General features: G+C 39.4%; 1 protein-coding gene across 2 annotated transcripts; it reads left to right on the top strand.

Moving 5' to 3' along the window:
• The first annotated feature begins 434 nt into the window (after positions 1 to 434).
• On the top strand, positions 435 to 27,528 carry gpsm1b (G protein signaling modulator 1b). Of its 2 annotated transcripts, none has more exons than XM_085279746.1 (14): positions 435 to 657; positions 11,708 to 11,929; positions 13,399 to 13,534; positions 13,646 to 13,788; positions 14,900 to 15,023; positions 17,009 to 17,124; positions 17,351 to 17,506; positions 17,594 to 17,702; positions 17,794 to 17,908; positions 19,761 to 19,831; positions 19,925 to 20,095; positions 24,919 to 25,081; positions 25,249 to 25,454; positions 25,578 to 27,528. In XM_085279746.1, exons 1-14 carry the CDS (start codon positions 596 to 598, stop codon positions 25,776 to 25,778), a joined length of 1,995 nt encoding a protein of 664 aa, XP_085135872.1. In that variant the 5' UTR covers positions 435 to 595; the 3' UTR covers positions 25,779 to 27,528. The 2 variants fall into 2 exon arrangements, with proteins under 2 accessions (XP_085135872.1, XP_085135871.1); XM_085279745.1 differs by lacking the exon at positions 435 to 657 and adding an exon at positions 9,734 to 10,540.
• The last annotated feature ends 350 nt before the right edge of the window (positions 27,529 to 27,878 follow it).

The following is a 27,878-nucleotide window of genomic DNA, read 5'->3' as shown; positions in this document are numbered from 1 at the left end:
GACACCGCTTGACCGCGATGAACTGTGCATGCATGCCTGCTTTCAGGGTACTTGGAAAAAAGTATGGCTGTATAACAGGGATGACTACTCATCCGTGGTGGGCATATGTGTCTGCGAACTTGAGAGTGTGCGGCTTATTTTTGTACTTAAATTCTTTTTTTGTTATTAACTGTCGTACAGGGATTGAGGAAAGACTATTAACTTTCCGCTGCCCTAACAGCCTAGAGAAGATTTGGTACATTTAGGTCTTTTTATGGGTGGGGAAATAATTTAACAAAAGTACTGTTAATATAATATTTATTATTTAATTATTTATTTTTTTAAATGTGAAATTAGTCCTTTCTCACCGGCGACACCACGAGCAGCTACGTGACGTCATTTCAGGGGGCGGGGCTTGGATATTTTTCTGGTGTATTTGCAGAATACCTCACTTCCTCGGCTGCTGCCATTATTGTGGTGAATGAGGAAAGAAGAGTGGGAGATACGGGGACAGTGGGGGAAGAACGAGAGGGAGGGTGGTCTCAAGAAACAAGAGCTAGCTGCCTCTGGAGCATACAGGGAAGGGCCCTCATAACGGGCGCGAGCAAGCCAGGTTATGGCTCATTCGGCTACTAACGGTGTGGACCAGGATCTGGCCAGCAAGAGGCTGCACTCAAGGTAGGAAGCCTCGGAAGTACATCGGTATATCATAAGGGGGGTCAGCTCCGTAGCACGTCCTTGAATGCCGAAAAAGAGACAAGTAAGACGATTGAGGGAGAGAATAGCAAGGGCTGCCAGCTCACAGCTTTGCTTACTAAGGAGGAACTGGGCAGGGGGAGCTTGACCAGCAAGCTTTCACAGATTTAAAGAGCTCAAGACCCAGCCACAGCTGCAGCCAGAGCCCAGCTCCAAGCCTCATTCCTGGCTCGGGTCACTGAGCGGCTGTGGCTGGAATGTACAGACTGAGAGGAGCCTCATAAGATGCAGACGCGGTGTAACAAGGGGAGACTGGCTAAAGGGTGCACAAGCTGACAGCGCGCATGGTTTTTAAGGTGCGATGTGTGTGCTGAACTTCACCTTGAAGGGTGATGGACCTAAACCCAAATGCACACAGACTGGCTCTCAGAGCGTTGCTAGTTAAAACCCAGTGTTTAGATACAAATGTCACAGCCTCGTTCAGTTTCATTTGTAGTTTCTTTTAATCATCTTTGATGATCATCAGAAATATGTATACTTGCACCATTTGCCTCTTAATTAGCATAACATTTGACTGTGTCCTCCATGGCCAGGCAGTGAGAGTATTTATTAGTTTTTTGCATGATGAAGAACTCAATAATGACAGTGTTACCGAACTTTAGTTAAGTTTGACAAAACTTGAGCATATGTTATGTTGTTTGTGATTTATGATTAATCATCTCTATTTCATCTCAGATGATCCATTTGCTTATGAGAAATGTGATGTCTCATCATCTGGTCAGCTAGCTGACGGTGTGATTCAGCACCACTTATCACATAATTTTGACATTTTGTCCAGTGTCATGCATTGGACAAAACTATCATTAATCACTGTGAATATCAGAAGTATCCTACATTAAACACATTTATGGTAACATTGCCCAGAGAGCTGGGGTGAGGGAGCAGGCATGTTTATATATAAAGTCAAATCATGCTTGTATACTCTAAGTTGATACCTTATTCCAGTGGCTTTAAGGGATATGTAATATATATCTTAAGTGATTATGTTAGATACTTTAAGAAAACAACAATTAAACTTACTTACTATTGTCAAGCTGCAGGAGTGACATTCACAAACCCTGCAAGGTTATCATATGCTCTGCCAACATAAACACAAGATTCATACACACACACATGGGGTGGGTAGGACTGCTATTAGAGCTGTGATAGGTTTTCCTCTATTTAACTCAACACATGACCTTTGTACATGACGGTTTGGTGTGTGTGTGTGTGTATTATCTTTAAACTCCAAAAAGCTTAGGCAAGCACAAAGGGGACGTTATGTTTAGGATTTATTTGTCAACTGACCCATCCTGTAAAATCCTTTTGTTTTCTTCCTAAAATGAGAACGTGTCCGGCTATAGAGATTAGTATTTTAAAGCCTATTTGTCCACTTGTGTGTGTGTGTTTGTGTGTGTGTGATGATTGAGGAGAACAAAACAATCTTTATATCTTTAAAAAAGAAAGAAAAAAACAACAACAAAAAAGCCACAAAACATAATTAGCATTAATTCAATAAATAAATCTAAAAATAATAAGACAAGACTTACACAAGCTCTTTTTCAGTACCAAAGCACTTTGAATTAAACCCTCAAAAACAACTATTTGCTGCGGTTTTGTAAGCTTTGGAAATAGTACTGTTGTTTTTCCATAAACTTCATGTAATGGTATTTTCCCTGAACCTATACTAGATTTTTGCGACTGAAAACTGAAACGTTTACTAATACTTAAATTACAAATGTCTGACTCAGCACCTGTTGCCGTGTAACAAATGATTTGACTATAAAATTGTGACTTTGTGTCGTAAAAAAGCAAGCTAGAGAAAGGGATTTACTCTGAAATCTTTAAATCTAGCCTGTCTTTCTGTCAGTAATGACAGTAGTTACTAACTGAAATTCATCTTAGATTGACTAACATCATTGCCGTGTTCATTGCTTTGTTTTCATAGCCCCTGCAGCACTTGGTTCCCTTCGTATGGCCTACAGTGTGTGTGTGTGTGTGTGTGTGTGTGTGTGTGTGTGTGTGTGTAAGTAGCACTATTCAACCTGGCTCTAGAAAACAGAACATGCAGAGAGTAAAAATGCAGCTTCACAAGAGACTTAGACAAAGGAGAGAAGGAGAGAGTCTAGCTTTAACTGAAAGTGACATGCACTGAGGAAGGAAAGCATTCCTAGAGAGTTTCTCTTTGGTTTCCCTGACAACTAGCCATGGCACTCTGTAATTATGGCTGGATTACTGAGTGCACAGTTTCTTAGCTTAACCAAGATTCACAGTGTTGGACGTATAGGCCTTTAAAAATGAAATAAGAATCCATGAATTGAATTAAATCAGCTAAAACAAAAGTATAACTGATTTTAATGATGAAATATAATCCAAGTAAATTTGATTGCTGGCCATTAATTGGTTGAGATGTCACATACCAGTTGTAATTAAATACTACTCCGAAGCAGCGTGTATCCTAATGGGTTTACTGCTTTCCCAACTACATGCCTGATAAGAATCTCAGGTATGAGTGTTGAATAGCTATTTAAATGTCCTCCGGACTCTGCTCTGTACCAGGAGAGCAGCAGCAAAAGCCAACACGTGATCGAAGACAGCAGATGTGACACTGATGAAGTCAGACACAGCTTGGAGGTGGGCATGCTTTGAATGTACAGAAGTGAATCAGCTGCGCTATCAGCTGTGAGCAGACACTGAGGTCAGCTGATCTGCTGAGCGATTACCTGAAGTAACATTACACTCGATTTGGCCACTGAGGTTTTTTTTAATGTGGTCATGAAACAGTGGTGTCTGAAAGTGAGGGTGACCTTGTTGGATTTAGAGCTAGTAGTAAATGTTCAACGCTTGCTTTTACTGAATATTGTGCAACGAGGAAAAGGAAGAAGATGTCAGAACCAGGCGAGTCTATGCAAAGGTTGGTAGAGCTTATTTGCAGCATAACAGCTATTGTGAATGCAAGCTACTGTAGGTACAATCAATTCAATTCAATTCAATTTTATTTATATAGCGCCAAATCACAACATAAGTCGCCTCAAGGCGCTTCATAGATACAGAGAGAAACCCAACAATCATATGACCCCCTATGAGCAAGCACTTTGGCAACAGTGGGAAGGAAAAACTCCCTTTTAACAGGAAGAAACCTCCGGCAGAACCAGGCTCAGGGAGGGGCGACCATCTGCTGCGACCGGTTGGGGTGAGAGAAGGAAGACAGGATAAAAGACATGCTGTGGAAGAGAGACAGAGATTAATAACAGATATGATTCAATGCAGAGAGGTCTGTTAATACATAGTGAGTGAGAAAGGTGACTGGAAAGGAAAAACGTAATGCATCATGGGAATCCCCCAGCAGCCTATGTCTATTGCAACATAACTAAGGGAGGATTCAGGGTCACCTGGTCCAGCCCTAACTATATGCTTTAGCAAAAAGGAAAGTTTTAAGCCTAATCTTGAAAGTAGAGATAGTGTCTGTCTCCTGAATCCAAACTGGAAGCTGGTTCCACAGAAGAGGGACCTGAAAACTGAAGGCTCTCCCTCCCATTCGATCCACACCTCCAGGTCACACTATTAGGAAAAAGTTCAATCTGATCTCCGAATCAACAAGCCTTGCCTGTTTAAACTGAATGCCAGTTACGATTACTAAAAAGCATCAAGTTTGCAAGCCAAAAGCATGAGTCCAGTGAGACAAACAACGATAACACATCCTAATTTGATTGTTTTTAATGGACAGGAGGATTTATTACAGTCTGTTACTGTTACATTTAGGGCTGCCACGATTAGTCGACTAGTCACGATTACGTCGACTATCAAAATCGTCGACGACTGATTTAATAGTCGACGCGTCGTTTGAAGCTTTGTAAGATCACAAAAGACGCAGGAATAAGTGGCAGGATTTAAGAGTGTAATAACGGCCTGAAACAGAAGATGGCAGCACTGCATGTACAAGGATGCCAGCTGCCGTTAAACCCCGAAGAAGAAGCAGCTGTGTCCCAGAATTCATAGCGCGGCCCAGCTCAGTTTACAACAATGGCGGCAGCTAGTTAGTTTTAATATTACTCTTATTATTCTTTCTGGGTCACAAAATAAATGTTTAACATATTTTCAGGCGAGAATTTAGCTGTGTAAACCTCAAATATCTGCTCAGTTTATCAGGACACCACATATTTTCAAAAGCGCTCCGACGTTTTCAGAGACGTCTGTTACCCACTAGCTCGATAGCGAGCCAGGAGCTAGGCTCACTAGAGCCGTGAGAACACCGGACTCCCGGCAAATCGTTTTCAAACCCACCGCTGTCTTTCGCTACTCAGGTTAAACATGATATATAAGTCACTTAGATAACTTAACAATGTTATTCTTTGGCTTTTTTTTTTTTTTAGTATTTTATTTGTTCCTGAGTAAATCGGTTTGGCTGAGATTAAAGTTATAGTTTTTACACAGCTGAATAAACATCAAGCAGACAGCTGATTATCAGAAGTGTGAGATGCTCGAGAATTTACTCCGGTGTCCCGTTATATTTTAGATAGCAAGGAGTTTATTAAACTTCACCGAAACAATCTGCAAATTTCATTAAAATTTAATGAACTATCATCTTGTCTTTATTTTTAGTTAGCACATACCTTGAACACTTAAAGCTGTAAGCTAATGATAGTTATATAAGAGCAGATGCTGCTGGTGCAGTAAGCTGTAGTTTTACGTCCAATGGATGATGATCTGATTAGTCGACTAATCGCAAAAATAATCTGTGACTAGTCGACTATCAAAATAATCGTTTGTGGCAGCCCTAGTTACATTTTGTTGCACAGAGGCTGTATCTTTGCACAAATCAATATGCTCTGTTTAAATCGTAAATTCCAAATGGACCAGTAATAGTTGTTACAGTACTGTGATAGTTGTGTATACTTACATTTCCGGGGGAGCTGCACATAAAGCTACAGCTCAGGCTATGGCGTAATGCGTGCTGCTCCAGTGCACCTACAGTGTACATTTAGTCTAGACTTACAACTCAAGCTTAACATCTGAGCTACTGCGCATTGTCCCCGTCTTTGTAGGCATTGTGTAGCCATGACCAGTTTATGTGTTGAAGGTCACCTTTCCATAAACCTCCACCAACGTAAACATTTGGATGTCTCATCTTTACTCCCCGTCTTTGTCTTCTGAGCTTTTTTAAACTTGCATTTACACTTTAGCCTAATGATGAAGCATTATTTCACATTTATATAGGTTATATCTAATTATTTGACAAATATTTATTGTTAGCATTATATTGTTTTCCACTGACATTGTTGCACTCTAACCTCACTTCTGCCTCTCTTACTTACTCTTGAAACCTGCCCAGTGTGCTACATGTACTCCTTGATGCCATGGTAACAGCGCTGGGAGTTTGTCTCTGTTAGACCACAAGCAGGCTATTATGAGATGAGTGTCTCCCAAACAGAACAATTAGAGGGGGTAATAAGAGGAGAGAATGGCCGACTGTTTGGCACAAATTCTTCTTACTCCAACCGCAACGATGGCAAGAATGAATGTCACTTTGTGGAAATCCTGCCATGAAATTTTGCTCTTTGTTTGCTTCAACTTTTCCCCCCTCTATTCTTTATTTTTTGTGTGTGAGTCAGCCCGCAGGCTGCCTCTTGAAGTTTAGTTTGCAGACTTTGATTAAAGTGAGTGAGGATGTGTTGACTTCCAACTTTACAACTGCAGAGTTTGGATTTTGCTCAAGCTTTTAAAAATATTGCGAGGCATTATTAAGGCAACACCCTTTTCCACAGCCACAGTTTTACAATGCAAGCCTTCATTGTTCGGCTGTGTTTTAACAAACTGAGGCCCCCGTCACCGTCTTTGACCAGACTTGCTGTCTTTTTGTTTTTCTTCTCATATTCTTGCACATCTGTGACTTCCAGCCATAAATTGAATTCTCATCCAACCACAATAGCACTGACGATTGGGTAGATCAACATTTTGGCTGGTGCCTCCCACCTACTCTTAGCATTATTTACAAACACTCTATATGCACAAATCCCTGCATAAGCAGTCCATTCAAACATTTAATGCACAAATCTGTGCTACATCAATATCTTCTTACATGAATTTGTCAACACTCTGTGATTAAATGCGCAAATATTTGTCTCATTACAAAGTTATTAACAAATGTTCACCAGAACTTCCTCAGACCATGCACACCAGTAGAGCAGGGCAATATGGCCAAAAATATTTATCACAATATATATTTAAAAATTTGCGATAATGATATAACCGAGATATAATTGACTCGAGACCATAACTCCGCAACTTTATTAGTGCAAAAAACCCTCAGTGTATTTTCACTGAAACAAGCAGCTGTTTTTTTTTTTTTTATGCAAATTCCTTGCTGACAGTTTAACCGAAAGACATTTCCAGTGGAAACAGGCTGAGATATCCTCAGCATAACATGTATAATATCCACAAAACTTAAGAGGTTATACACACACAATACGGTAATATTATGTTGAAGCACAGTACATATTACTCCGTGATGCTCCCGACTATGGTAGCCATAATGCTCCGACAATCCATCAAGCGGTGCTCCTTCGTAGCTTGTCAAAGTTGTACTAAAACATCTTTTGACAGATTTTCGAGCACTGTGTACCACATAAAGTCGGTTCAAGGTTAGTAAGCACAACCAGGATTCATACACAAGGCACACCGGATTATAAGGGGCACTGTCGATTTTTCAGAAAATCAAAAGATTGATTTTAAGTGTGCCTTATTTTCTGAAAAACACGGTAATAGCGACGGCCCGCTTCCATGCTTTACCAAAAATTGTGCTTTTGTGTGTATCTGACGGACGAAAGCCAAACTAGTTCCACACCACTGAAGTTGCAGCATTTTTACGAACCAATTCTGGTTCATCTGTTTCATTCAACAATCCGCTTTCGCCCTTGTCATTCGCTTTTTCCACCATGTGCATATAAAAACAAAGGCACTGCACATGCGCGTTTTACCCATATTCTATCGCAATATTTCATTTTCTTATCATTGCCTAACAGTATACCGGTATTACCGTGAACGGTGTGATATGGCCCAGCCCTACTTTCACCTGTATTTTCATTATCTCTACAGATCCTATCTACTATAGAAATGTTGACGGGAGGGTGGGTGTTCACAGTGAGTCAAAGTGAGTTTGACATGCCGCTGATATAACTGATCAGCTTTAAGTAAATCGCCTCTGTATTCTTTTGTATATGCACCAACCTTATGCCTTTCATCCCTCTGGCTATGGCTGTTAGGCTCTGCTCCACCTTCCTGTTTGCACTGAAGGGTAGCCTTGGCACATTCTGATGCTGGTCTGTCTTTAAGCAAGTTGTTTAGCTATGGCTAGTGCAAAATTCATTTTAGGGCGCAAGGACTACAGAGCTGGCAAGTTTTCCTCCACTGTTGAAGAAGTAGCTGTTTTATGTATGCCAGGAAGATAACGTTATACACTTTCAAGGACTGTTATCTACGGTGGGAACTAGATTATCCACATTCCAGAGAATGGACTTTTGTTTGTTATTGTCAGCCATACAAAAAGGTGATGAGAGTCCCGCTTTTGCTCTAGCAGCATGTTTTTCTGCAACAACAGCAAAATTTGTTAATGTTAGCTGAAAGACAAAGAGCTGTGGAACCTCAACCAACAATACTTCACAATTTAATTGTTAGTAGTTTGCTAATTTAATGCATTTTTGATTTTTCGATGTCATCGAGGTTTTCACACAAAACCTTAATTTCTAAACAAGACTGGGTAATAGAAATGGACTGGTGACAGTGCTAACCACTGCATCATTGTGCCACCCTGTTAGTATTTGTATTTTTAGACCACTGATGACTTTGTTGCAATTCAGTATTGCACGTTCCAAGACTCTTCGATGGTTGGCTTTGCATGTTTCTCCTGTTTGTAAAGTAGTATCTAATTTCACAATGGGTACTTTCTAGTGAGCCACCTCCTAGCAGGCACGAGCAAAATACACAGTCTACCTTAAGAGAACAAGACTTATGGTTGCAAACTATATATATATATCCGACAATCCTGAACTTCCAATCCCTTGTAGTGGGTTGAGTTCTATAAGGATCTTGTAAAAATAATGCCACCAGCTTTTGAAAGATCTTCAGCCGCAGAGCTCCACTGAATAAACACTCTTTTGGTGTAAATTCATGCTTTAATTTTGGTTTCTACTCATTCTTCTCTTCACCTTCCTTTTTCCTAATATAGTTTATACAGTTATAGTGGTTGTTCCACTGCCCTCCACTTCAGCTATGAAAAATGAAATAATCATTTTCTTCCTGTTTACATTTTCCAATGAAAGTTTGTATCCAGTTGCAGGAGGAATTGCATACTGAAAGCTAATCAAAATCATTGAATTCTCTTTATTACATTGTGCACTGAGAATTAATATTAATACGTAATTTATTTGCATTCAATTTATCATGTTATTTTGCCATAAAAGGCAAAAATAGTATTTATTATATACATGTAGACGGCAAAAATAGGAAAAAAACCCGCTTAAATGTAAATTCCTATGTATATTTCCATGTTACTGTATAGACTGATATTTAATAAAAGGGGAAAACAATGCTGTAGTGAAGAGATCTCTTGTAAATCCCTTGTTTAGCTTGTATTTTGCTTGCTGCCCCTGTGACATTGTCTTGGTTAAGTAGGGCACTTGTTAATGTAGTTGTGCTTTCTGTGCTTTGAAAGCAGTTGGACATGTGTGTCATAGTGGCAAGATTTTCATGCAGGAAGTGTTTTTTATAGCTTTAAAATAAAATTAATCTAAAGATTAAAAACAGAAAAGCAACATGTGTTTCCTTATTAGTGAAAATAAGTTTACTTAATACGTCCCTTAGGTCTTATTTACTCACAGTGTCATCTGTCTCGGTTGGTGACCTAATAATGTTTATGCTAGTGTCAGCATGTAGTTGGATTTGTTTAGGCCACTCACTGTGCTGTATTGTCTCTACTGAGGAGGTGCAGGGCATTGGATTAGCCATCCCTGTCTCTCTCATCCTTTCTCTCTGGGGCAATGGTCAAGCTTAGATATAAGGTATTCACTTTGTAATCATTGACTGTTCCTCTACTCTTGCCCAGAATGGTCTGTCATCATGCTCCCCTGTTCTTTTAAAACCTGATAGAACAACTGGTCTCCGGGTCAGACTTGAGGAGAAGTTGAAGAGGATTAGAGATGAGCACAATTTTCTGTTGGGAGTAGCGGGAACTGAATTACATAACAACAATGGATATCTTAACTTGATTAAAATCATCTGGATTAATAAAACATAAACTTGTAAACTTGTGACGTCTTAGAAATTCACTTGTTTTGGAGCTCAACGTTCGTGTGGAATGATCTCAAATTCCCTCTGGACTGTTTTGTCTGCAGGTTGCTTCACTGTGTAGTTTTGGAGCGATCTTGAGGACTTGAATAGCACACATTTTTCTCGGCTGGCTTTGGACTGTGGTTAGAATTTACAATTGGAGTGTGTCCAGGTTTGTTGTAATGTTGCTGATATGGTGGTTTTTATTGAAGCTGGGAAATATAAACTTTATAAGACCGCAGTTTGTTAAAGTGTGAGAGGAATTCTTAGTTGTAAGCATAGTACTTAAATGAACTCTACAGAGTTCATTTAAGAGTTTTCTGATAAAGTTAGTTTTACTTAACAATACCATCATGGCATCTGAGCCTTGTCCTCTGACTGGAGCAGAGAGAGCCGTGTGTAGACTTGTCCACTGTGGACCCCGACCTCAAGCTATGCTAAAGCCTTTACCTCTGGAGCTCCAGGTGTATGTGGACAAAACAAGGACCAAGCAAAAACACAGGTACTGTAAAAACAAAACAAAACAAAACTCAAAAGTAACCCGTCAAGTTTTTACAAACCAAAATGACCTTGGTGAACACATACATTCCATATTAGGGCAATGTTATGAAATCTGACTAGAAGATAGTGTAATATTAGCTGCTTTAAATGACTGTTCACGTCAAAGTAAATCCTTTTTGCCTCAAAAATGACGATGCATTCGCGTCTTCGATTTGACAATAAATAAGCTGTAATGCAGAAAACTGCAAATGGTACGACTCTTTACCTTTTGAATGGAGCCTTTTGCAAAGCCTTTTGATTAGATGCAAGGATAATCCTTGCTTATCTCTACATTCTAGTACTTTATCTGGAATTTAGTGTTACTACTAAACTGTCTGGTCTTGTTTATCCTGGATTATGCAATGCATTTAGGGTGTATACTTCTGGATATAGCTCACTCATGAAGCCTTGTTGTATGCTTACAGTGAGTTCTGACTGGACACCACTGATGCTTTGCTGTATTTTAGCTCAGCAGCCAACTTCAATCTCTGAAACATAGTTTTGTTAACTTCAAGGCATGGAGTGCAACATAGGGCAAAATATTAACCCCCTTAGCTGTTCAGAAATACCAGATTTTCATAGACTTCATGCATTAACCCTGCAGAGGTGTGGCATCCTATCCAGCGTGTACCCCTGCTCTCATCAGAGACAGCTGGGGTAGGCTTTAAGCTGCCGGAGCCCTGAAGTAGATAAGCAGTTAAGGAAGTGGATGGATGACATTGTCTCAGATTGCAGTCAGTAGAGAACCATATTGTTTTTCAAATGTTTTCTCTCTGGTGTGGGTGGGACACTCTGTCTCCGTCTTATTTTGTTTCATATCCTCATAAAAATCTCAGAACATGCAAGAGAACGGCACGTCTTCGAACATCAGGCTGTTAACTGATTTAAGCAGTTAAAAGTGTATCACCTTTTCAAGGTGTTCGTCATTGAGCTCAAACTCAGTTACTAAGGCAACAGTCCACAGAATTTATTACAGACCTTGTTGTCATGGCGATACTGCGTCTCTGTGAAAGTATATTTCACTGCGACTGTAATGGTATCCATGTTTACTGTATGTCCTAATCTGTGATCGGGCTAATGTTTTTATTTCATTAGTTTCATGACTTTATTGTATGCGTGTATCTTGCAGGATGGAGGCCTCGTGCTTAGAATTGGCCTTGGAAGGAGAGCGGCTATGCAAGGCTGGGGACTTCAAAGGGGGAACAGCGTTTTTCGAAGCAGCCGTAAAGGTCGGCACAGAAGACCTGAAGACCCTCAGTGCCATCTACAGCCAGCTGGGCAATGCATACTTCTACCTTAAGGAGTATGGCAAAGCCCTGGAATACCACAGACATGACCTTACCTTAGCAAGGTGAGCAATGTGCACAAGCTATGAGTAAAACATTCACCTCAGCTTTGTGCTGCTTGTTTTGAGCTGCTCGGGAGTCTTATTCAACAATCTGTTTGCTGCACTGTAAATGGTTAATAAACTTCACATTTGAAATCTTTAGCTGAGAAGAACTGCATCTTTACGATAAGGGAACTTATACACAGATCAATAAACCCTGCATGCGTACTGCATCCATCACACGGACATATAAGAGGACTGTGCACCAGTATGCAGGAATCATATGCTATGTTCTGTTATTTGATGTACACACAGTTCAAAAGGAAAACAGCCTTTTCCACCCTTTTTTCTTTAGATGATTTGATGCATGGAAACCTTCATGAATTTCAGACAAAGAAATAAAAAAAAAAGGGAGGAGACTTTTACGTAGTAACAGTTGACAAATACCAACTGGATATTTATCTTGTGAGTAATCTGGTCTCCTGCAGTTAGTGCAGCTGGTACTCCTGCAGGGAACTGATTAAGAACCCTAGGGAGATTTACCTTGTTACATTACAGTCTCACCAGGGCCACTGGGGCTTGGTCCTCGGAAGTAGGCAACTGTTGTTGCAATATTTTAATGGTTATTCATTAGCTAAATGGATAACTCGTGGCTTCCTGTGGGTCATCTGGGCTGCCTGCTAGAGGACAATAACATAATGAAACAATGTGGCAGTAGCAGGTTCATAAGAGCATATAGTAACTGCAAGCACTTAGTGCATACCATCTTTTAGTTGCTCAGTTTCAAAGTGTGAAAGTGAAAAAAGGAGAACGACACAATGGGGAAATTATTTCTCACTTCCAGCATGAAGAGAAAGTAGGCCATAGCAACCAGAGAGGAACTAATCGTGTTGACAAGTTCCGATTCAGCGATGCATGATTAAGCCTAAAGTAATTAGTGGACATGGTGCTTTATTTAGTGCTTGTTATGCTTTATAATGCATTGTCAGTGACTCTCTAGGGTTGTGTATAACTTTACATGTATAACAAATAAAGGAAATCAGTTATGTTCAATAGCCCGTTGTTGAATAAATGTAATATAGCAGCAATATGACTGAATATCTTACAAATTCCTTGATGTGGATGGTCATTTTAGGTCCAGAAAAAACAGTCTTGGAAAACAGAAACAGTGACCAAAACCACAACCTTAAAGTGACATTTGATTTCCTTGATTCACTTTGTTTTCTTCACCAGATGACAGTAATCAAATACGGTCTGTTGTAGATATTAATTGCAGTGATATTTAGTTTGTGGTACACCAAGCTTATTGTGTATTTTTTATTTTATTTATTTATTTTTAAAATAAAAGCTGTGTAGATCACTGATTGATCTAAATGTTTAACTAGTGAGGTCTCAAAAAAGCAGTGATTTTGATTCTAATGGTGCAAGATCTCCGAGCAATAACTTGGTCTTTAACTCTGCCACTAATCACCAAAGATGTCTTTCCTCCACAGAACAATAGGAGACCGAATTGGAGAAGGAAAGGCCAGCGGCAACCTCGGTAACACTTTAAAAGTATTAGGGCGTTTCGATGAGGCCGCTGTCTGCTGCCAAAGACACCTGGACATTTCTCAAGAGCAGGGCGATAAGGTAAGATTATGTACATATATTTGGATATCCAAACAAACCAACACAAACAGAAATATGAAAATCTTCTCGGAAAAAGATAGTGGCAGCCTGTGTTTCTTCACTGTCCTGAAGGTTGGAGAGGCCAGAGCACTGTATAACATGGGGAACGTGTTTCACGCAAAGGGCAAACAGCAGTTATGGGGCTGCACCCAGGAACCAGGGGACCTGCCTCCTGATGTCAGAGACACACTGCAAAGGGCTACTGGATTTTACGAGTAAGTATGTTTTATGCCTGTAGAGCAAATGAATGTATAGAACAGCTACCAGAGTCACAGTAGTCAGTAGCTCTGACATACGAATGTTGCTGCATTTTGTGGTACTATTGATGATTTTTGAATATTGTCAATTCCCTTTTTTGTCAAGTAGTGGCCGAGAGTTGGTTTGGCTGCTTTCTCATTTTAAACAGAATAACAGTGTACATGTGTGTAACACTGAATTTACTTTTGAGTCCCTGATGATTAAAAGCAACCGTCACAGCCCTCACTGTGCTACCGTCTTTATGACTGGGGTGAGGGTGACTTTGAAAAGATTTTTTAAATCTGTTTTAATACAGTCTTGGTACCACCACTGTGATAATGAAGGTTTCATTTTATTTTCACCATACTATCAAATATTTTAATTTCTACTCTCCTGCTGTTATTTTACCAAGATCTTTGTCAATAATATGCCAAGATAAGAGCAAATAAGTTAAATAATGTGTGCCAATCAGGTAAACATGATGAGGTCCTTGACCCGGTTTCTCCTCCACATGTTGAGAGGGTTGAATTGGGGCTAAACTGGCCTAAACTTATTGTAATGCAGGTTTTACAGCATAAAGTCTTCAGTTGAACTTTGATAAAGGAAGTGTTGTCTTTCAACACAAGAAGTACAACACACTGAGTATATTGCAACACATCATCTTATTTCTTTATAAATTATGGGCTGAAATGTTCACGGGCAGGCTGTAAATGACATTAAAAAGAAACCAAATGCAGTTAGTGCCAATTTGGTGTTTCTGAAAATATGGCCAATACATAAGAAAAAGGGTACACTGAAAAAACACTATTTTACAGATAGAAGTGTGTGCAACATAGCTCATCTTCCTGGGTAACTTAAAGAGCCCATTTGGAAAAAAAGAAAAAAAAGAATTAATATTTCACTTTTTTGGTTTCTTTCTAACTATAATGAATGTAGTAATTGCTTTATATCAACATCAATTAATTAGCTGTTGTCTCATGTCATACCTCGCATAGTAGACTCAATTCTGTTGATTACACATAAAAATGGGAATGCAAAAAAAAAGTTCAACAACCAATAACAACTAAATGCGTGTGCCTGGATGTGTAGGATGAACCTGTGTTTGGTCAAAGAGCTTGGCGACCGAGCTGCTCAGGGGAGGGCCTACGGGAACTTGGGCAACACCCACTACCTGCTGGGTAACTTTGTGGAGGCTATAAAGTTCCACCGTCAGGTAAGAAATCCACATTTCATCCACAAGTTTCAAGATCGCACTGCTGTAATGCAGAGGTGGGAGGTATCAGCCATAATGATTTCATATGAGCAGTTTTCCAGCTTGGACCATTCACTGTGCAGCTGTTCAGCAGCCGTGGCCTCCCATCATATAATACATGTGTGATACATACATATCATGTTTGGGTGAATGATGTTGAAGTTCTTAGGTGTATTAATAGATTGTAAATTAAGTAAGGAAACTCAATAAAACATATTTCAATAAAAATGTTTACAAGAATCGCGTTATTACACCAAGTCAAAGAATTTATAAATCCCATTTCTTTTTAGATAATGTGCTGCTCACTCGTAGTTCCATACTTGACCTACAAAGTGGAATGGAATACAGTGCTGTGCAAAACCAAAATGCTGTAAACAAAGAATGCTTTCAAAAATGGAAGTGTTAATCATTTATTTTCATCAATCAACAAATCTAAATCAAATCAATACTCGGTGTGGCCACACTTTGCCTTCAAAACAGCATCAATTCTTGTAGGTACACTTGCACACAGTTTTTGAAAGATCTCGGCTGGTAGGTTATTCCAAACATCTTGGAGAACTAACCATAGATCTTAATCATGTAATCCCAGACACACTCGATGATGTTGAGGTCAGGGCGCTGTGGGAGCCATATCATCACTTCCAGTACTTCTTGTTCTTTACGCTGAAGATAGTTTTTAATGACTTTGGCTGTGTGTTTGGGGTTGTTGTCCTGCTGCAGAGTACATTTGGGGCCAATAAACAATTATTTATATTTCTGAAAGCATTCTTTGTTTATAGCATTTTTTCACACCTGCCTAAAACTTTTGCACAGTACTGTAAATAGATAAATAATAATTCTAAAAGGAATAAAGCGTAGTTGCATATACGTTTGTTTATATTATGTGCCCTTTTTGCAGAGATAAAGTTGTTCTTTTCTTGTTTCCCTTTGCTTTTGGAAAATATTGCTTGTTTTGCAGTATTTTTGCAGTATTTTCAGACAGAAATAAAATGAATTAATGAACAAATGTTATTTGCATCTGGCTGAGCAAAAAAAAAAAACCCCAAAAGATTTGAATGAAGCTCTTTCATTTTCCAAATTTGTTTCACAACATCATGTAAAAGATGAACCTAATGTTTTACATATGTTTTGCCTTGTCTGGTGTGGTTTTGGTGGCCTGTGTCCTTACTGTTGTGGCCTTGACATCCTGGATGTTTGAACTGCAGCACTGAGTGAAACTACATTTTCTTTATTTTAGCCTCCTTTATCTGTTAAATGCACCTGAGAAGTAAACAGGTGGCCCGCACCGAATTTGCTTTGGTGTTGAGATAAGATCAGAAACATTTGCATGACTTGAGCGTTTAGCTTCTAAGTTCAGTCAGAGTAGAGTACAGTTCATTTAATTTCAGTCAGTGAAGCAGATGGTGTTCCTGAGAGATGTTTTTGCTGGTCTTACCAAGGTAAATGTGGTGTAAAAGTGTGTGTTTCAGTGCTTTGGTATCTATCTAAAGCTGCCCTAGCGGACAGTTTGCAGAGATTGATGGCTACTCATACAGAAAAAGGACAAAATTGGTTTCTTGGTGAATCAGCGGGAAGCATGGCTTCCGGCTTCCACCCTCCATTTTTCTATTGAAAACCAAGTTTTTCCACAAGTGGGAAACTGATTTCTCCCCTTCCTTCCCTGTTACAAATCTATCAGTATGCTGCAGAGGAGAGGTTTCCTATGGAGAGAATCAGAGGAGCTGATTTGATGCACCGCTGCTGCAGCATCACCTCTGCTTATGAAATAAGGTTTCCTACAGAGCTTCCAATATGAACTTGTGAAAAATCTCTCTGCCTGAGCACCAAGTAAAACAAATGCACCTAAGTAAAGCAAAGTGAAAGGAGGATTTAACTTGTTGTCATTAAAGTTAACAATTGAAATTAAAAGTCTTGATTTGTGAACTTGTTGCTGTCATCATTTACAGCGATTATCCATTGCCAAAGAATTCGGGGACAAAGCAGCTGAACGGCGAGCTTACAGTAACTTAGGCAATGCCCTGATATTCCTGGGACAGTTCAACACAGCCACAGAGTACTACAGGTGAGGAAAGAGTGCAGTCTGACATCTAGTGGATTGAAGGAGAAATGAAACAATTTTAACCACTTAGAATATCTCATGAATGCTTAAGTACATGTAGTGAAATAGCTATGTAGCTGTTTAATCATCATTCTTATTCATGTACCCTGTTTCTCGCATTCCTTTGTTAGCCTCTATTTTCTTCATTTTTCCCCAACCCTTATTTATCCCATTATTTTCCTTCCTATAGGAAAACTCTGCAACTGTCCAGGCAGCTGAGGGATCAGGTGATGGAGGCTCAAGCGTGTTACAGCCTGGGCAACACTTACACTCTTTTACAGCAGTATGAGAGGGCCATAGACTATCACCTCAAGCACCTGTACATAGCGCAGGAGCTAACAGATAGGTATTGTTTAAAAACAATTGAAAGAAAACCAAACAAATGACCACAGGAACAGGTTTTTTTTAATGTTGTGCGTTCACTTTTTCATAGGGTTGGAGAGGGCCGTGCATGTTGGAGTCTGGGAAATGCATATGTGTCTTTAGGGAACCACAAACAAGCGCTTTACTATGCCAGAAAGCACCTGGAAATCTCTAAAGAAGTGAGAAAGCTTTACAAGCGCAACAATATAAAAAGGCCGCTTGCATTTTATGTAATTTTTTTTGTCTCTTTGTCCCTGATTTCATCCGCAGATTGGAGACAGAAATGGTGAACTGACAGCCAGGATGAACGTGGATCAGCTGATGGAGGCCCTGGGGGTCACTGAGAGCGACCTTTCACCCTCAAGTTCAGAGTTTGAGATGCAAGGTAGCACTGAAATTATTATTTTTTTGCTTTTTTTACATGAAAGGTAATGTGGTCATGCTGGACTTTGTGTTTAGGATATACTTTATTGATGTCGAAAGTTGGGAAATTATCGTCACAGTAGATAAAGCATGAAAAACAACCTGCTATGGTAACATGAATACAAGATCCCAAAACAGAAATAGCTCAGAAATATTAAAAAATATAATTGTTGATTAGTTTGGTCAGGTACTTTCAAGCAAAGGTCCCACAGAGATGATCTCTTGCAACAAAGTGTGTGTCTGGAATATGTCAGAGCACAAACTGTATCATGTAGCTTGTTAGCATGCTGTTGTTTACGCTCAGTATTAACTTCCTTGTTTTGCTCAATTGTGTGAAGACGGTGCTTCTTCTTTTCAAAGTATGTGCATATACTAACTTCTCTCACAGATAAATGCACCAATCCAGAACACAGGACCTTTCTCCTGCATTTACTCTATCGCTTCTCCCCAAATAAAACTGCTTATCGCTGATATGTAATGTGAACGTCCTCATGTGGTTTGCAATGTCTGTTTCTTCAGCTGACAGAAAAAAGGCAAACCAAGGCTGAGAGGAAAGGCTTCTTACACATATGCATGCATAAACAATAAATGGAACAGCATTGGATAGTGCTTATTATCACTAAGACACACATATATATATATACATATATACACACATCTGCATTAAATTAATACATTTTTATGTTTCTTTAGTGGTTAATCTGCTAGCATGTGCAGACTGTGTAATCAAAATTATGTTTTTAATGGTAAAATGTAATAATAACCATCATCATCATTGTTGTTGTTATTATTATTATTACTATTATCCACAAATTTTTACAAAAAAGCTGGAAAAAATATTTGCTTAAGATGCCAAATCACACCTGTTTAACTTGCATTCTTAAACAGAAAATGTTAGTGATGAAATTATTTGGTTACTTGTTACTTAAATACACATAAATACACTTCAGCAAATTTGTATTTAATTTTTTTTTTTTTTACAGATTTCTAAAATATTTCTGTTTTGTTGTTATTATGACAGGTCATGGTTAAGCACTACATATATATAATCAAAAACAATCTTGTAAAAACAAGAATCATTCTGAACTTTGTTGAAGTAGTTAGTAAATGTGCAGTTAAAGGCTTTTCTCATCCGATTAGGCCCACACATACTGCACAAGTTCTGTGTGGTATGTGTGGGCCTGAGCAAGCTAACTACAATGTTTTATGTGTGCACAAAATTATAAATGCAAAACAAACTCCACGTGGGACGGTGTGTTAAATCTGCACTGAGGCTAAATGTGACAGAAAACAAGTGGTGTGTGCATATTTATGAGGTAGGATAAAGATACTTGTTTCACTCTGTGGTCCAGGAGGATGGGTTGTCCGTAAGCCATATCAGGCCTCGAGTAACAACAATGTTTTATTGAGTCCCCTCAAATGGTCCACCAGCTCACATAGACATCAGAGCCTTGTATAATAAAGTGAGTAGAAACTGTAATATCTGAACAGTTTGCCTGGCTTCTCTGTGATATTTGCTTTCATAAACTATCCTCCAGGCAGAAATTCACACCCATGTCCTACATTTCCCTCTGGAGCAGAGCTGGCAAACAGACTCTTATTCACTTTGCTTGCCTAGTGGTCGGCCTAAGCCTCATATCCACACCGAACATCATGGGACCACAGCCGAGATTACAGCCTACTGCGAAAATAAAAGATAAACAAAGGGCAGCTTGCAAGCTTAAATCGGCTCATAAATGGGATTCAAGACTGTCTAAGTGATCAAAACCCAAAATTGCAATATTAAATATTTGGGGTTTTTTTTTGTCCTGTAGGAGCAAGACCCAAATTCACCAAGAGAAACAGCATGGACAGTGTAGAACTGTGGAAATACTCTTCAGATAAGGTGATTTCCATTATTTGAACATGTCTCTAAACCACTGTAGGAAAATGTGCCTACATTGTGATCCACCTCTAACAGCATGCTCTGTTCATGCAGAATGGTGAGAACCAAGACTTGGAAAGTATACCGAGGAGATCTAAGAGTCACCTGTCGCAGCCTAGCAAAAGAAAAGGCTGTTCTGACAGCCAGTCATCAGAGGAAAGGCTGTGGTTTGACTCACCCGTGGACACTGATGACATCACTGTGCAAGTTCCACCTCCAGTGCCAGTAAGTGGCCTCAATGTTGCTGTTTTTATTAAATACTTATTGACTCCCGACCTCACATCATATCCTTATTGCCTCGTCACTGCACTCGTAACCTGATCTTCAACAAGTATCAAAAATTAAACAGTAGTTATTCCAGCTCCATTTCATGGAATACAAGTGAAAATTCTTAAAGTATAGGTGTGTTCCTGTGTCTCTTTTTGTTTTTAACCCCTCCCCCCTCTTTTTTTTTTTTTGCTGATAACAGCAAACAAAAAACTTAAAATTTAATTTCAAGCTTTACACTTTCAAGAAGCCTAAAATGTCAAGGATTTTTCTTATAGGATTTTACCAGCACTTGAATAACAGTTTGTTTAAACTGTACACAAAAGCTTTATAAGCATAGTAGACATTTCTGTTTATGGACTCATTTGAAATAACAAGAAAATGTAGATATTTCTGTTACAGTATAACACAGACACTCATTTACTGTACATGGACTGATGAGCGTTCATTTCACCAGCTTCATATTTCTAAGATACACCTGAGCCTCAGTGCAATCTCTTACAGTGCATTTGAGTAAAGGTGGAGATAATTTTGTAGAAAGCGCGAGATGACTGTGAGATGGTGAATGTTTCACTTAACTTCGCTTTCTTATCTTTTCTGTTCATTGTAGCTTCTGCTTTAAAGCGAAAAATGAGGGAGAAAATACATTAATTTCAAATAACTTTGGTAAACGATGTCTTCTGCAGTGTAAAAGTGACTTCTCTGTTAATAATATAAACTAGATTCTTAATGGATGTGTTTTTCCCCCCACAGCTGTTCTGTCTGACTCACCACAGCACCTAATCATGCCTTGTTTCTGTGGCATTGCTAATTGTTGTCATTAGTAATGTGACATGCGGGAAAAAAAAAGAGTGAAAATTACAGGGCTTTAGGAATAACAGTTTATCACAGCGAAGTAGAAATAGAAGTACAGAAGTAAATGTGGGTGATCTTGAGTCATACCTATTTTCAAATCTAGCATTAAGACCGTTTAAGACCATTTGTGTATCTGTGAGCTGCAGATGTTACGACTTTTCTTTGTTTTTGCTACAAGTTAATGGCTGATTTTTGATGAAACCATAGGGGATAAAGTCCTCTGCTTCGGTTGCTAAGCATTTCGTGTTTCTGCTTTTTTTCCATGCTACATCTGCAGCATGCAGTTTGACATTTGATTTTGCCATAGCGAGTGTATCTAGGCAGATAAGCTAACTTTAGCTCTCGAGTCGGTTGAAAAAGCTGCATCGTGCTTAGTTTTTAATATTACCAGACGACTCGTTGCTTGTGTCAACTGCGCCTGCTTGATAGGGTCGGGATTACCCAAAAAGTACCGGCCAAGTTTTAATGACACTTGAATGGAAACTGTTTCACAAATTTAGCCTCACCAGTAGCTTGTGAACAGGCATGCCAAGCTCCATGCTTGGAGGCTCGGGTTGTTAATGGGCCACTGAGGACTGACAAACTTTACTCCCTCCCTGTTAAGTAACCAGCAGATGGTTTGCAATGACATATCAGTAGAAAAACTCCTGAGAAAGGGGCCCTAGGTAGAGGGTGAATGCAATGCACACCAGCAGTGTAGACTATGAGAGAGTGTTGGGTCTAATTGGGATTTCAGTGATGTTTAGTGTTACTCCTTTGTGGTTTAAGTACATGGTGTGTATGTTAATTGGTGTTACGCTTTGTTCATGAATAAATCATTATGATGTTTGATCTGAGTGCTCGCTGTGGGGGATGTCTGCAGTGTCTGTGTCCTTCTAGTTTTTAAAAATCAGAAACATGCAAAAAGTAGATAAATGCACTGACAGGCAGTTTAGGCTGTATGTACCAGGGAAAAAGTTATGTAGAAGACACAGAACTCAATAAGCAGTGCTTTTCTTACATTGGTTGAAATCTGGCAAAGGCCTCCCTCTTCATACTCTATAGACAGGGGAAGGTTAACCCTGAAAGAAACCTCTCCCATCAGGATTAAAAAATTTCATCATGGAAAAAAGTTAATCACTTCCTTCTAAGGGGGGAAGTAGACCTAAACCATCAAGCAAAAGGCCCACCAAAGCATATCAAAGTCACCAGATCCCCCTCGCTTTGGGGGTCAGTGATTCAGGTCCTCCTTTCATTTTGTCACCTATCTATACTTTAGGAAGAACTTCCTTTTATCATTCACTGTCCCGGTCTGACAGTACTCCCAGTCTCTCTCTGCAAGCACACACATATCTTTACTGTCTATTCTCTTCCTCTCTCACCATCATCACGTGTTCCTTTCTCTCTTGTTCTTTCCATATGGCCTACTTGATTAGTTGGCCTATACAGAGAAGCAAACGACAGCATCCACATAGAGACAGAGAGGAAACTGCTTTAAGTCACATTGGGTGTGTGTTTATAGAGCCCAGTCATGTGAGTTTGTAAGAAGTAAGTGAAGATATTGGTGTTTTTTGCCATCTGAGAGTAGTTGACTTCTGATGGAAATGGGTGCTCGCATGCAGTTCACTCATAACTGTACTCCTCCACCCATCTTTCTACCCCTGCTGCCTCCCCCTGCTGCCTCCCCCTCTTCCCCTTTGTCCATACCAGCCCTCCCTCTTAGCTGATAATGTGACCTTGATCAGAGAAGCTCTACTCTCCCCATAGGGTCAACCCCCCCCCAGCTCTCCATAATGAGTTGTTTTCCCACAGTGAGTGAACAGGATAAAAATGGCCTGCTGGAGAGCTGCACAGAGAGAGTAAGATAGACACAGAGAGAGAGAAGAGGCGGCAGTGGTTGGTAGAGATTAAAAAAACTCTGGAAGAGGAGAATGCAAGGAAATTAGAGGTAGGTAGTAGGAAAGCAGAGAGTGATGTAAAGGGGTGGGTGAAAGTAGGGGAGAAGGAGGTGTGAGCCAGACGTGCGGACAGCGCTAGACAGAAAGAGAGCTCATAAAGACATGAGACAGAAGGGTAGATAGAGGACAAAGAAGTGCTGCTGGTAAGTTGTCTCACTTTTTGTCTTGTAACTTGGAAAAACGGCTTCCCGCTAAGGTTTAGCAGGGAGTATTCACTTTCTTTTCACGTTTGATACCGAAGCGTGCCTTTATTTGCAGTTAGTGTGTTTGTCTTGCACTGCATGTAAAGATATTTTGCTGTTTTCACTGAGCAAATACCGCAGAGTTGGGAAAAAAAGACGTTTCTTTATGATCTATAGTACAACTTTTTGTGTATTTTAAACAACAGTTTGACTTTTTCAATGCAGAAGTTGAAAAACACGTGATTCTTAGAATAGAGATGCATGAAATCTGGTGTCTGCTGACCTACTTCACATATTGCTGTAAGGCAAAGTGATTTGAGCTCTGTTCAGTAGTCGGTGTTGAAGGTGTTCAAAACAGATTATTTGGAACAAGTCTATTATATTTGCTGCGCGTGGGAGAGGAATGCAACCAGAAAACTTTTATAAGGAAGACCCCATCAGCTTGTGTTGATTTTAGTGCCATTGACCCAAGTTAACCTGCTCTGGCACTTTTGTGTCACAAATATAATGCAGCGAATGTTGTCGATTGTTCAATGTTGAGATATGAAAAGCCAAACTTTTGAAAAAGAAAAAAAGAATTGCTATTAGGCTGTAATTTATAAACTTAAATAGATTAAATTCAAAATTACTGGCCGGTAACAAGTTTTTCAATATTATTCTGACAAATGTACAGTATTATATAGCACATATTTTCCTAGCTCTAGAGGGTCTAGAGAGTTAATGCAGCAAGTGTGATCATTTATGCACAAATGTTTATTTCGAAGTGCAGCCCACCACCCTTTTGCACGATTGTAGTTTAATATTTTGTGAAATATGCAGCTGAAAGTTGTTTCTCTTTTCAGTCTAGCACTTTGTGATGTGTTGCGTGAAAGTTGGTTTGTTAGCAGTTTTCCATCAGATGATCGCTGGATCAGCAGCTTAATTTTAATTTGAGATGGTGTTAACATCTCATTTCATCTGCTGCCATCCGGTCTGGCAGATAAGCTTTTGTTTCAGAGGTATGATATTGTAGCCCGACTGCCACAATATTTAGCAGCATTGTTCAAACATAATAAATTCCACATCTGCTTTGCTAGCACGGGGTATTTGTTTCACACATAAATTATCCACTTCACTTGCAAACTTGTGTGTATTATCAAGACTCTGGCTGTGTTTAATTAAAAGGAAAAAAAAGCATCATTCAGCAGGATATGAGCGAGAGAACCTCTTGGTGTTATCTCAGAATAAACAGCAGAAAGCTGTTGCTGGAGGACTGACTCCAGGGAAGTCAGTGTAACACAAAAATGGCATTCAGTCGATGTGACTGGCCCATTGACTAGATCTGATACACAAAATGATGTTTAACAGTTCAATAATTCTGTGGCAGCTGCTACATTTTTTTTAAAAGATTTCCATCTGATTTTACTAGTTGATGGTCATTGGGCCATATGACTTGCTGCAGCTGATACTCATTTTATGTGCTTGTATCACATTCCGTATGTAGGTCAAGGTAGTCTCTTCAGAAGTGCCATCCCTTGTGAGTTAATCAGATTATTTTTCACCTCCGCGAGCTGGCTATCTTGAAAATCCTCATTATGCAACTCCTAATGGCATTGAGCTTAATTAAGTCACCTGCACATAATGTTTTTTTAATGTACGAGCAGTTCATCATAATCAAGTGCGCTTGAAATACTTTAGTTGCCTCACTTTCAGGAAGTATCTTTTCAGACAGAGCAGCAAAAAATAAGAAAATGAGAAAACAGGCACTCGGCAGATAAGACAGACGCTCTTTGTGCTTAAAGTGAGAGATTTGTTGTTTTCGTTGCAGAAGCTGGGCCGTGACCCCTCTGATGAAGACTGCTTCTTTGACCTCCTCAGCAAATTCCAGAGCAGCCGCATGGATGACCAGCGCTGCCACCTCGATGAGCCACAGAATGGAGACAACAGAGAAGGCGCCGCAACCTCCATGTCATCCCTGAGTGAGATGATAGGTTTGTGACAACAGCATATGCCTTTTATGTCTTTTGTGTCCTATCTTAGGATTAACTGCTTTCTTTATGGCATCTCTGTTCTTGCTGAAAGCTCATCCCTGCAAAGGTTTGGGATCTACCAGATCATTTGCACTCACTGGGATATCTCCGCCCCCCTTTTTCTTTAGATCCTGCAATTACCACTTCCCCCCAGACAGAGGAGCTGTTTGATTTGATCGCCAGCTCTCAGAGTCGACGTCTTGATGACCAACGCGTTAATGTTGGTAACCTCCCGGGCCTGAGGATTACTCATAACAACCTGGGTCACCTGGTGGGAGAGGGAGATCATCAAGAGCCCAGTGATGACTTCTTCAACATGCTTATTAAGTGCCAGGTAATGACACATTAGCACACACATAAATTTGAAATGTGGTTGTTGTATTGTTTATGTAGGTTGCCTCTTTAGCAAATGTGAATCCTATATTAAATAATCTGTATGCGCTCTTTCTGGTTCTAGTCATCTAGAATTGACGATCAGCGGTGCTCCCCACCAGAAGCGGGCCCCCATGCCCCTACGGTGCCTGATGAAGACTTCTTCAGTCTGATCCAGAGGGTGCAGGCCAAGCGTATGGACGAGCAGCGCGTCCAGCTGCCCACAGATGACCAGGAAAGCCCTCCGTCCCCAAGTCCCGAGCCAGCTAGCGGATTTTCCAGCTAGGATTTGGTGAATAAAGCTTCATGTCAAAGAAAATGGAAGCAGGAAAAAAGGAAAGGATGAGCCAACATTTAAGGACAGTACTAAAGGGTGAACTAACAAGCTTTTTAATAACAAGACAAATTCAATGTGCAATAGATGTTGCCCTGTTAAATGTTGCTCAGTGTATTATGTTAAATGTGTGTAAATATAATGGCAAACAGGCAGAATTTAACCTCAGTGATGCAGAGAAGAGGAAAATGAAAGTGTGGGGGTGACATGATTACAAATATTAAATATATATTTAATCTAATGCCTTAATCAGCATTAAAAAAAAGAATCTGACTCAAGATTGTATTCACGGGTGTCAGATGTGTTTCTTCTAGAAGCACATTGTATAATATGGACATTTAATATAGATAGCTACAGTGGAAGTCACAAAGACTTATTTATAGAAACAGTGTTGACATTAGAGAATCTTAGAATCTTAAAAACATACCTGATAATGAAAATTTGAGACAGATATATCTGAAGTGCTCAATGCTGCTTTTATCATTCGATTTTCGTGGTCCCCACTGCTCATAGAAATGTGCTGTTATTTACAGTATTACAAACCCTATCCCCCAGTGTTATGACAAAAAATGCTTTGGTCAATATGAACTTCTCCATTATTGGTAACTGCACTCCATCCACACGAAGCGATTATATTTGGTTAAATTAAAACACTGATTTAAGTCTGGTTTCCCACGAAAATGCAATTTATGCGAATCTATGCCTTTAAAAAGTGCATCTCACATGCTGTGCTAATGTTACTGAGCAAAAAAACAAAACAAAATCTGCAACATTTCACAGGCTCAAAAGTACGATGGTGTGATATTTAATCTCCAGTTTATGTTTCTGCTTGGCTTTTAAAGTGGTGCTATGTGCTGCCCTTTGTGTTCAAAAAATTCTGATAATGGACTACTGCTACTTACTGCCTTTATTGTTACTTAAATAGACTTAGAAGCAAATATATTAAATAAGAAATGAGACACGTGTGTCATATTTTGAAAATTCTAACACGGTGAGCAATGCTAACTCTGTGTTGCTACTATATGTTGCCTCTCGGTGGCCAAAATGTAGTATTACCTCTGTGAAATGAAGAGTGCAGTCTGTCGGGGAAAACAGGCTTCCCCTCTTCTAGAATATTTGAAGGTTTATATTATACCTACATTCTGTTCTGCACAAATTCTGCAAACAAAGTTATGCTAACCTGTACCCTAATTGTTACCATGATATATTGTTTGGTAAACTTTAAATTGCACCATTAAATCCAGGTACGGCCTGGTGCACTTTCCTGTTTCTTACAAACTTTTCTTCTTGGTTTTTTCGCTAAAGGCTTGAAAATATTTATTGTACAAAGTGACTGCATCATGGCACCGAACATATTTGACCTTACCCAGTGGCTTGCTTTATTTTTAATTTTTTTTAATCAAAAGTAGTACCTCAGTGCTTACATGAACCTTAAACATACTGAATTGTGAATCAGGATGGATCATGTACCACAGTGCTTTATGTTTGGTCCATCTCTCTTTGATAAACAACACATTGGGAGCTAAGATTAAAAAAATTCTCTTCATGTTTTTTGTGAATTAACATTTTTTTAGACACTACACGGTACGCTTCGATTTGTCTTTGCCATAATTTGTATATATAAAGATATTTTGTATTTATGTTCCTTTTAAGGGCATGAATATGTCCCCTCATGCTTTTAATAAAATGTTTGAGATGTTTAGTTTGGACTTGTTTTTAAAAAAAGCTTGCATGCATTAGTTCCTCTTTGCTTACACGTACACCTCTGTGCTGTATGAACCTTGCAATCATTTGAATGGATTGGATTTCTCAAGCTGTAATCTTTTGTGGAACATTTCACAAAAAGCTAATCGGACTCTGTTGGCCCACTCAAATATGGTTGCTCAACTAAGACTGGGTAGGAATGTGAAGAATTAAATATAACAAACATAAAGTTTCTTATTTGCATTTACACCACTCCCTGCATCACATCGGATAAACCTGCGGTGTAATTACAGCTGTTTTAATCTGCATAGTGTAATTACAAAGCACTGCAATTCTATTATATAATAA

The sequence above is a fragment of the Mchenga conophoros genome, linkage group LG7 (genome assembly GCF_057382185.1).
Source record: "Mchenga conophoros isolate Kocher_MC1m ecotype Shallow Benthic linkage group LG7, M_conophoros_male_GT1.1, whole genome shotgun sequence".
Taxonomy (NCBI): domain Eukaryota; kingdom Metazoa; phylum Chordata; class Actinopteri; order Cichliformes; family Cichlidae; genus Mchenga; species Mchenga conophoros.
The sequence above is the reverse complement of the archived record's forward strand: the minus strand, read 5'-3'. Positions and strand labels throughout refer to the sequence as shown.

What these genes read in the sequence shown, in the direction of transcription:
- gpsm1b (XM_085279745.1), top strand. Translation starts at nt 10,392, where the DNA reads ATGGCATCTGAGCCTTGTCCTCTGACTGGAGCAGAGAGAGCCGTGTGT. An exon ending in AGGACCAAGCAAAAACACAG is followed by an intron (nt 10,541 to 11,707) that starts GTACTGTAAAAA and finishes TGTATCTTGCAG; the next exon opens with GATGGAGGCCTCGTGCTTAG. An exon ending in ACATGCTTATTAAGTGCCAG is followed by an intron (nt 25,455 to 25,577) that starts GTAATGACACAT and finishes TTCTGGTTCTAG; the next exon opens with TCATCTAGAATTGACGATCA.